The 11,081-nt window shown below is 38.4% G+C and overlaps 2 protein-coding genes across 7 annotated transcripts; one reads left to right on the forward strand and one right to left on the reverse strand.

Moving 5' to 3' along the window:
* Positions 1-2,305: 2,305 nt before the first annotated feature.
* On the forward strand, positions 2,306-5,191 carry LOC106093205 (presenilin homolog). 6 transcript variants are annotated; one of them, XM_013260221.2, is made up of 10 exons: positions 2,306-2,365; positions 2,597-2,635; positions 2,822-3,001; positions 3,079-3,329; positions 3,389-3,598; positions 3,658-3,878; positions 3,934-4,032; positions 4,099-4,284; positions 4,506-4,685; positions 4,747-5,191. In XM_013260221.2, exons 3-10 carry the CDS (start codon positions 2,858-2,860, stop codon positions 5,013-5,015), a joined length of 1,560 nt encoding a protein of 519 aa, XP_013115675.1. In that variant the 5' UTR covers positions 2,306-2,365; positions 2,597-2,635; positions 2,822-2,857; the 3' UTR covers positions 5,016-5,191. The 6 variants fall into 6 exon arrangements, with proteins under 6 accessions (XP_013115675.1, XP_013115674.1, XP_013115676.1 ...); XM_013260220.2 differs by lacking the exon at positions 2,306-2,365 and having other exon boundaries at positions 2,372-2,635; positions 2,702-3,001; XM_013260222.2 differs by lacking the exon at positions 2,306-2,365 and having other exon boundaries at positions 2,372-2,635; positions 2,702-3,001; positions 4,509-4,685.
* Positions 5,192-5,195: 4 nt separating this feature from the next.
* Positions 5,196-6,421, reverse strand: LOC106093206 (large ribosomal subunit protein uL15m). The gene is made up of 3 exons (XM_013260226.1): positions 6,336-6,421; positions 6,148-6,261; positions 5,196-6,071 (listed from the first exon to the last, which is right to left on the reverse strand). The coding sequence occupies exons 2-3, from the start codon at positions 6,250-6,252 to the stop codon at positions 5,301-5,303; spliced, it is 876 nt and encodes a 291-aa protein (XP_013115680.1). The 5' UTR covers positions 6,253-6,261; positions 6,336-6,421; the 3' UTR covers positions 5,196-5,300.
* Positions 6,422-11,081: the final 4,660 nt, after the last annotated feature.

Genomic DNA, 11,081 nt, shown 5'->3' on the forward strand with positions numbered 1-11,081 from the left:
TTCGCCACAGGGTTGTATAGTTGATTTCGTGGTTGTTGGCAAGATACATTCATTTACAGGTAGGGACACTAATCACTGATTTTGACAGATAGTGCACTCAATATTTTGTTGTTGGGCAACTGCAACTACCTGTAAATGAATATATCTTGGTACCACTTCTATGGAAAGTGTTTACATTTTCTTCGTTTTATAATGGGTTTTGACATTTGTTCGGATGAAAAGTCGAAGTCAGTACAAGGCTTTTCTTCCTGAATATTAAATTGTTCTTATGTTGTGCCAAGGCGGATTTAAAAAGGTGGTCTCACGTGAACAACCGGCCGGATTTGACGGTATTAAGATGTCAGATTTTTGTTTGCTTTCTCTTTGTTGTTACCTTCTTTCTCGCATATTCTCCACTCATGCACGCGCACGTATACATACACGCCTCAAATTTGTTTGCTTTTTTTTTGGCAAAACGGCCATCAGCTTGATTGGAAGTTGGCGGATTGCACCATATGATTGGTGGTTGTTGTACAAATGAGACCACCTTTAATTAGGTCTGATCGTGTACTTTTTCAATAAAAATTTGCAGAAGAGTAAAAGCAATTTTACTCAATTTTAAAAATTTGCAGTGAAAATTTGCAGAAAAACAGCTGATTTTTGTTTTAGTTCGTGTTTTATTTGCATGCTTGGGAAACAATTATTTTCAATTAAGAAAAGCTGGCGATACTTGCGAAGTATTTTCCTTAGATAATCGTCAATTTATTGACCCGAGAGTGAAAAGGCTAGAAGGGGAACCAATTGTATATCCGTGATCTCCGTGCCGCTGGACAGCCATTACAAATTACCGTGCAATTCCATGGAAGCTAGTTGTACGTACCGCATTGCCCCGATGGAGTCTTTTATTGGTTCTAGTCTTTTAGTGTAAAACACACTGCTACAACAACAACAGTGCATCATCCTTGACGCCAAGTCGCGCAAAGCGCTGGTTCCGGGCAGAATCTCTACACTGTTGCTGAAGAATCTGGATCTGCCTGGAGTCGATTTCCTTAGAACTGATCCCGCTACTGAGCCCGAACAGGACAAGGGAGAGTCGTACAGGCCGATCTCCCTTCTCTCATCAGCAGCCAAGACGCATGAGGGAGCACTCCTCCCGCTCCTCTTGTTGGGCAATTTCCATTCGCCGAGCATCAGCATGCATTTCGAAGGCTGCATAGGAGTACAACTGCTTACATGCCATCATCGTATACAAAAGTACACTTGTTGTGCTGAGAAAGATACCTTGGACTAATCATCTAATGCTTTTGGATATTGTTGCTAGATAAATTGCTGCGACCACTGATGTGAGGCTAAGTTTAATAAGCACAACTTTCCAGAAGCCTTTGTCAGCATATTCCACTTTTATCCAAATATTGTTGTTGTAATTGCAAGACCAGAAGTTCAACACATTCTTTCACAAACCTTATTATTTCGTACATAGTGATTGAGTTGCATGTTGTGAAAGAAATATTAATATTCTTTCGAGCGTATTTACTTATATTAAAAAAATACTTTCTTATTTATGCATCCATAAACACTTTATTTTTGCAACCAGAGTAAATACTTGTGAGCGACATCACTAACTTTAACAGACACTCTGTAACAATTAGAAGTTTGATGATCGTGTTTATTTTGGGTAAAAAAATTACTTGTCGCACAGCGACCGTGGTTGTGCTCTCAATGGGCGTCCCGAAATGTAAATTTTCCCTGGATGAAAAAAACAAGTTATGACGAAACGAACAATTTTTCCGTTTGTTTTTTATATGGAGTATCAACGCGAAAACCAAATATAGTACCGGCCTTAATGTGGAACAATCGTCAATTGTCGAGTTCTGCACCTGAACACTAGCTGCTGCCATGAATCTTCATTAAAAGTAAATAAAAATGAAACAAATTTAATAATTACCAATAAACAATATTTATATTTTTACTTACCTCTGCCGTTTTGATCCATTCTGCCGTTAGCTTTTGTATTTTCATGTAACGGCTGCTTTTCATAAAACAGCTGACCTTTACAAAACATTTGTTCAAAGTTAAAAATTTCTGCTGGCAAAAAAAGTCGCAGTAGATATTTGCAGGTTCTCTATTTTCTAACTGTCAAAATTTGCTCTCTCTCGAGCTCTCTTCTGCTGGTAAGTAAAGTACGCGAACAACTTCCAGTAAAAATTTGTGCAAATTTGCACAAATTTTTGAGTTTCCGAACAAAGCTATTATTTCACCATGGTGTAGTACATATGCTATTCTGAGAGTGACAACGCTCTTAAGATGTTATCAAACTTTATTGAGTGCCAATTTTGTTGAATCACTTTGTTTTACAACTAAACAGTACAATTAAAAAAATTATACCAAAATAACTGATTCACTTTGCATTTAGAATTCGTCTGAAGCGGACGCTTCGGGATTCGATGCTTAGTCATCGTTATACACAGTACAGTTATAACTGTACATTGGTTTTAATTCTGTATTTTTAATACACGTGTTTTAATTTACAGTTGGTGGGGACACCAACTTCGGAAGTACAACCTGGCATATAGAGTCGTACTCTGCCATTTCGATTAAAGTCCAAAAAAAAAAAAAAAAAATAACTGATTAACGCTAGCCATAAAACTTAGGAAAAGTATGCAAAACATTTAAATTAACATTTCTCAATAACAATAAAAATATGTTTATACTCCTAACAAAGGAAACGAATCCTCAAGGTTTCTAAAAACAAGAACGCCTCCAAATAATTTTCTTTCATCTTATATTTCCCTTTTGCTGCTTGTTTTGTACGGAAAAAAATACAATCACGGATTCAAAAAAGATTTCAATAGAGGAGCCCGACGAAAGCACCCCTCTAATGGAAGGCCACGTCGGTCCTCAAATAAGTTGTAATAATTCATTAACAGGTGGAGCTGATAGGCGACGGCAACGCGTAGTGGAATTGGTAAATAATTATGGTGGAACACAAACCGCGGGGGAGGGTAGAGATCAATCGGATGGGGTAAGTGTTGAAATGATATTGTGATTATATGGATCTGTAACAATGTTATTATTATTTTTGCTTTCGGTTGAGTCTAGGCTATACTAGATGTGCCCGGCGTTGAGATAAGAAGCCGGCGTCAACGTAACACTAACAATGATGGTAATCCAACGGACGCGGCACCGGGGCCTTCTAATTTACCTAATCCCCAGGGCGAAGATGAGGAGCAAGGATTAAAATATGGGGCCCAGCACGTTATTAAAATATTTGCTCCAGTCTCATTGTGCATGCTTGTGGTGGTGGCCACAATTAATTCCATTACATTCTACACATATACCGATACTTATTTGTAGGTTATTTTGATAGTCATCATTGGAATACATCTTAGTTATGTATGTTACATTGCAGACTGTATACACCATTCCATGAGCAATCGGAAGATAAGGGAACGAAATTGTGGAATGCCTTGGCCAATTCGCTTATATTACTTACAGTGGTGGTAGTTATGACCATTGTCTTAATTGTGCTCTACAAAAAGCGCTGCTATAGGGTTATACATGGATGGCTGATACTATCCTCCTTTATGCTATTGTTTATATTCAGTTATTTGTATTTGGAGTAAGTTTTAAACATGCCATCGACTTGGTATACGATTTTGCTAATTATTGTATTTTCAGGGAACTACTAAGGGCTTATAATATAGCCATGGATTACCCTACTACTCTTCTCATATTATGGAATTTTGGGGTCATGGGTATGATTGCTATACATTGGCAAAGTCCTTTGAAATTGCAACAGGCCTACCTGATTTTTGTTTCTGCCCTAATGGCCTTGGTATTTATCAAATACTTACCAGAATGGACAGCATGGGCCGTACTAGCTGCCATTTCAATATGGGGTTTGTATGCGTAACTCGCAATTGAGATACATTATGAAATGCTGTCTTTTTCTAGATCTTGTTGCAGTGCTTACTCCTAAAGGACCACTGCGCATTTTAGTGGAGACTGCTCAGGAAAGAAACGAACAAATTTTCCCTGCCTTAATTTACTCATGTAGGATATTTTTGTTTATTGTTTAACTTAACTTTTTGTAATGTTTCTCGTTTTTTGATTCCTAAGCTACAATTTTATACACATTCATGGGCACTACTGGGCCTGGACAACAGCGTAATAATTCATCTGGCTCAAATTCACCTAACTCGCCGCATACCTCCACTAGTTCTACATCCGTTTCTCGTCAGACAGGTAACACAGCTCCGAATGCTGAAGGTATGCCTCTAGTGACATTTAAAATGCGCGGAAATGGTATTTATTTTTTTATTTACTTTTTAAAATTGATTTGAAACCGTACATCTTACGTTTCTTGAATCTCTTTGCTGGTTGTGTTCGTTTGTAATTGGTGGTAGTGGTGGGCGGTTACTGTAGTCAAATTGTCTTTGCCGTGCTTTTTTTTTTTAAATGGCGCAACCTTTAATTTAGTAATTAATTTATTTAACAACACGGCATTTTGGGTATTTTTGTAATAGAAGCTGCTGGTTTTACTGAAGAATGGTCTTCGAATTTGAATGAACGTGTTGCAAGGCGCCAAATTGAAGTTCAGGCAAGTACTTCGGAGAATGCCAATCGTTCAACAAATTATCGCACAGTTACTGCTTCAGAAAATCGCCAACAGCTGGGTAGTAACATGACAGAAGCCCAAGAAGAGCGTAAGTGTAAACCATACCGTTTTAATTATTTAAAATTATTGTTCTTAAATTATTACTTTAGGTGGAATAAAGCTCGGTTTAGGGGATTTTATTTTCTATTCCGTTCTTGTGGGTAAGGCTTCATCCTATGGAGATTGGGCCACCACCATAGCCTGCTTTGTGGCCATCTTAGTAGGTTTGTGTTTGACACTGGTCCTTTTGGCTATTTGGCGCAAAGCTTTGCCGGCTTTGCCCATATCAATATTCTTTGGACTATTTTTCTGTTTAATTACCAGTGTAATTGTAAAACCTTTTATGGAAGAGTTATCCGATCAACAAGTTTTTATATAAAACCCTAGCCGCTGCCGGTTATTGGCCGAAAAAGAAAAGCATACAAATGACACTAATCTTGTATTATAGTATTCAGTTATACAATTATTTGTATCTTAATTTTAATCAGTAATAAAAAAGGACTGTTAATTCTAATAAAATAAAGGGATAACCCCAAAAAAAAAAACTAAACGAAAACAATTTACAATTTGAATTTTTCTTTTTTGTTAATTTAATTATAATATTAAAAACACACGAAAGCATTTCAATTATGATGCCTTAACAGTTCTTAATCGAAAATACCATCTATACTGTTGAAGTTTCATATTTGGGCTTTATTATACATTGGTCTTTTAAGTTGACCACCCAGCCTGGTTCTAAACCATAGAATAGTTGCCTAGGATCTTTGGCTGCAGTTAACATTTCGTACTGGGGGTCATCTTCGATTTTAGGCAAATCGTAGCCATACTTTTGTGCCAACACAAGGCGATGCTTACTAATCTCTTCGGGATCAGCAAGATAACCACGATTTTCAGCCGATATATAGTAACTCATGGCATCTTGGGGAGGCAGCATTCGCTTTGGAATAGGTACACCTTTTTCGAACCACTTTTTGGGGTTTTTCAGGGCATGTAGACTTCTGGGATCGTAGTAGGCTGTGCGTATCACGCCACCATTGCGTTCAATGGCTGCTATTACCGACTCTTTAGCGTGCTGAACTTCTATAGAAATTTTAGCTTTATATTTATCGGCACCCTCGTCGGTTAATTGGAAGCCAAATTCTTTCGCAGCTGGATCAATGGATACCAAGCCGGTGTTACATAAGGTAGACAGGTCGATGGGTTGTGATACATCAATGCGATTGGTATCAATCATTACTTGCAGTTGCAACAATGAAATGGGTGGATACTGTCGGCGCAAATGATGACCCTTATAGTAGGGTTCGTAAGGAAAACGCATGTAGAAGGGGGTATTGCCTGTTTCATAACCAAGGCGCATGAAATTTTGTCTCTGACCGGAACCTTTGTTGCCGGCACCATGCTTATCGCCGCCATGTTGGGCACGTCCCCTTTTGTCCTATATTAAGAGATCAATGTTATGTCTGTGATCGGGTTTTTGTTTTATAATTTCTTGAAGAAGACGTTAGACTTACATTTTGTTTGGAATTGGGATTAGGTCTTAAGTTTCCTATTTGAACACGGGGTAATGTTCGCAACATTTTTAAAGCTTTGTCTGCGGTTTCGCGAAGATTCGCCATTTTAAATCTCTTATTTTTTAAACGTTGTACAATAGTTCAGTTATAATCTATATTTTTTATTAAATAAAAGTTAAAATAAATACCTATAAATTCAACCAAACCACACCACCAATCCAATATCCCAAACAGCTGTTAAGACTTTCCTCTTCTTTAAGTGTTTACGACCCATGAAACATGTTTTGACAAAGTTAAATGTAATAAGTGTGTTCGCGAACAATACCAAGTGAGTAGTTGCTAATTGCTAGGTTTTATTTTAGCTCTATATCACAGTACGGGCATTCACAAAAGCTAATGTATGTTTAAAATAGGTTTATAGGACAGATTTCCTTCATAGAACTGTCAAAGGGTATTCTGTTCAGCTTTTCGTCGGCGGAACATTGGCTAAAAATAGGCAGAAAAGTAGTACTCTGTTTATAGTGAGGAACATTTCAAGAAAAAGTTAAAGTCGCAACACTTGAAACCATTTCCGGCATAATTTTATAATGTTTTATCGGTTTCAATGGTTTGTTTTCCTTTATTTATAGGCTATAAAATAAATTAAAAAGAGAAAGCAAAAAGCTCACATAAAAAAACGTGTTTTGGTGTGGAAACAAAATTATTTGTTTGCTGCCAAATTCCGTTCGCGGAACAATTAACAATTTTCGCGACTATTACGAAAGTAGGTAGAATACCAACCCTTAGAGCGTACTTTATTCCTTCTGACAAAAACATAAAGAAATCAGCTGTTTTTGTTGTCAGTCAAATGAAAGCAGCTCCAAATTAAATTGTTTTCACAGATTTATGATTTAACCAGCTTTCTCGCAACTTTAAAAATTATTACACATGAAAAATAAAACAGATTTTGCTCAACTTGTGATAGCATAAATGATTAATCGTATGTAAATTGACAATTTTGACAAACATTTTCAATTACATGTGAATACAAAATGTGACATGTCGTAAGACATTTACACGTCGTGTAATAGCGCCTTTACTAGTTGGCGCCATTTTTCGTTGTTGTATGGTTCTTAACAAGGTATATTCATTTACAGGTAGAGGCAATTGCCCAACAACAAAATATTGAGTGTACTATCTCTCGAAATCCGTGAATTTCCAAGAACTTCCACGGATCTTGCCCCTAGGTATTTTAATAAGAAGATTGTGTGTCTGCAGAACAACATGTTGAGAAAATGTATTGTCTCCGAGACAACTCCGATTCTGGCAATCTATGCGCGTGCGCATGAACTACTAACGCTTCAGTGATAGCCAATGTGACTGGCGGTGGAGTTTTCTGGCGTCCATGAACCATAGGTGTAACTTAGGCACCGGTGCAGGCAAACTGTGGGCCACTGTTAAGTCTCTCTCGAACCCCGGTAGACGGGACGACAGGACCTCAGTCACTTTTGGCGAGATAACCGTGACTGATCCGAAGAGATGCGCCAGGTTGTTCAACCGTCAGTTTATTGTGCATCCCGAGAGAGACAGGGCAAGGAGAAGAGCCATTCGCCGTATTTGTGGTCTCCGAGCCGATGAACAGCCATCACAATTTACCGTGGGCGAAGTTACGAATGTCATCCGTGGCGCCAAATCTTCCAAGGCGTTGGGCCCCGACGGAATCTCTACATTGATGCTGAAGAATCTGGATTTACCTAGAGTTGAGTACCTTACCACTGTCCTTAACCTGTCATTGAACACTTTTATAGTTCCCGATGTCTGGAAAATGGGCAAAGTGATCCCGCTACTGAAGCCTGGTAAAGACCCGAGTTTGGGGGAGTCGTACAGACCGATCTCCCTTCTCTCACCAGTGACTAAGACGCTTGAGGCGTTACTCCTCCCGAGCCTCGTAGGAGAATTTCCATTCGCCGAGCATCAACATGGATTTCGGAGACTGCACAGCACAACAACAGCTTTGCATGCCATCACCACACACATTTGCCGTGGCTTCAATCAACCCAGGCCATGTGATAGGACGGTCCTCGTGGCACTGGACCTATCGAAGGCATTCGACACGGTCAGCCATGCCAAATTATTTGAGGACATCGCCAACACGTCCCTCCAGCCAGGCCTGAAACGTTGGGTCGCGAATCATCTGTGTGGCCGCCAGTCATTTGTGGAATTTAGGGATAAGAAGTCAAAACATCGTAGAGTGAAACAGGGAGTTCCCCAAGGTGGGGTGATATCTCCGGCTCTGTTTAACCTCTACCTATTCTCCATCCCACCTCCTCCAGACGGCATAGAGATCGTATCATATGCGGACGATTGTACGATCGTGGATCAGGCCCCCCACCCATTGATGACATCTGCGATAGGTTGAATGTCTACTTCAACGAGCTTGCCTCATATTTCGCTGCAAGAAATCTGAAGATATCCGCCGCCAAATCTTCAGCCACACTGTTCACTACAAATACGCGTGAGGTGAATACTGAGCTGACTGTGATGGTCGATGGAGAAATGATTCCGACCATCAAGTGTCCCAGAATACTTGGCGTCACATTTGACAGCTCCTACACTTTCTCCCCACATGCTACAGCAATCTGCAATAAAGTCAAAAGTAGAAACAAGGTCCTTAAGTCACTCGCTGGCAGCACTTGGGGTGCAGACAAAGAAACCTTGTTGACCACGTACAAAGCAATTGGCCGGTCTGTGGTAAGTTATGCAGCGCCAGTGTGGTCACGTCAACTTTGTGACACGCAGTGGTATAATATTCAGATCTGTCAGAATGCCGCCCTCCGAACTGCGACGGGCTGTCTCCTCAGTTCTCATGTGGACCACCTCCATCAGGAGACAAAGATCCTACCAGTGCGAAGACATAACTACATGCTGTCTAAGCAATACCTTTTGGGCTGTTGTCGCAGAAATCATCCAAATCATCATCTTGTGGATAGATACCCACCGCCCAGAAGCCTTAAGGTAGATCTACACGATCTAAAGCGTGAGGTCCAGCGCTACAAGAGAGAACCTCTAGATCAAGCGGCATATCAAGCGGGTCTGAACAACATTCATGCAGACACGGTAGCAGATGCGTTAATTGGCTACCGGGTGAATGTAGACCTTGGAGAACGACCGCCACCCATTGCACCCGAAGAAATCGACCTCCCCCGTGTAACGAACCACCACACGGGCTCTACTTCCTCTGGGAGTGGCTACCTCCTTGCCCCGGCCGCGCTCAGTCTTGGGGCAGTTCTTTCCCTTCAGAAGTAGACTCGGTTTCGCAAACATAAAAGTAAAATAAGGTAGCTCTTGAAAAGGAAAAGATAGAGGTAGAAAATGAAGTAAGGAAATAGAAAAGGGAGAAATAGGAAGATGATGTTATTACTACAGGATGCAGTTATTGATCTCGTAACTGCTCAGCTTCCCACCCTACCATGCTGAATTCCAAGTTCTTTCAGCCCTTAAATAACCTCCTCTACTTAAAGACCATCACCTTTCACAAATGAACGGATAATGCTTAGAAATTCATTACAATATATATTTAAAATTAATCAAAACAATAGTAAAAAGTGATGCTATCAATCATATTAAGATAAGAGGAAATATTAATTGCAAATTTAATAATAAAAAAAAAACTAGTAATAATTATTTTAAATGTTAAACAAAAAAAAAAAAAAATTAAAACAATTTATAAATGAGCAGAAGAAACCTTTTTGATTTCAATGATTTTTTAAAGTGTACTAGTTGTAGGTATTTGAGCATATGCAAACTAAATCGCGAATGTAAAAATAAAATAAGGACTCACCCGTTAATTCAACGTTGTCATCAGGCCTGTTGACTGGGAGTTATTCATTGTTTTGGCAGCTGAAATTCTTTCTTTTTAAAATTTAGTTTGCTGAGCTCACGGTTTGTATAAAATGTTGTTTAATTATTTCGATAGCTAATTCACTAAGTAGAATATTTAAATTAGGGTTTCTTCCATTTAAAAGACAGCATTTGGTTGCAAAATATTGTTAAATTGATGGAGAACATCCTTATGTGATATTGGCTTCAATGAATGCCCTCCTTAAATAGTCGCCATTTGATGGGGAATTCCCGCTTTAGCGGCAATTCCAAATAGATTTACTAATCAGATTTACTATTTTTGTTGCGTCCGGTTATACAAATTTTCCAAAGTCCAGTTAAAATTATATCGTCAAATCCTTGTGTAGTTTCGTAGAGATTCTTCTAGATTTCCTTTTAAAATTTTCAGTGGTAGGTAAAATATTGCCTCACAAAAATCCTTTAGAATCTTCTTGAACGATGTGGAACACGGCGATTTTCCACAAAAACTGAAAGCCAAAGCTTCTTTTCTAACGCGCTATTTGACAAAATTGAAAAAAATCTTAGAATTTTCTTCGTTTTAAATGAAAAATTCAAATAAAATTTTAAACAAAAATTAATTATTTTCTGTCCTTTCCGAACAACGTCTTGACAGTTCAAAGTTTCAAATAAAAAATCAATCGAAAATTAGTTGTTTTTGTATAAAAGAATTTAGAAATCTCTAGTTTACATTCCAAAGCCTCTGTGAGTCTAACCAAAAAAAACTTTTCATGCAGTATAAATTTCCTCATCCAAATTGTTAAAATTTATCAGTCACAAATAATAACACGCTTAAAAAAAAAAAAAAAAAAAAAAAAAAAAAATTGACTTTTATATAATGGCAAAAATTATTCAGTTGCTACTCGGAAGAAGGTACTTTAAAGTAGAGGTGTTAAGTTGCAGTAACATCATCATAAGTAATAAGAATATTGCATATCAAACTACAGGGTACGTTTCCAGCTTAAAACCAGAAAGCATAAATCCACTATAATTTGAAAAATGCAGTTAACAATTTTCTTGAACCATTGTAGTGGCAACAAAACGATATGAAACCATCC

This window comes from Stomoxys calcitrans, chromosome 1, assembly GCF_963082655.1.
Source record: "Stomoxys calcitrans chromosome 1, idStoCalc2.1, whole genome shotgun sequence".
In the NCBI taxonomy this organism is placed as follows: Eukaryota; Metazoa; Arthropoda; class Insecta; order Diptera; family Muscidae; genus Stomoxys; species Stomoxys calcitrans.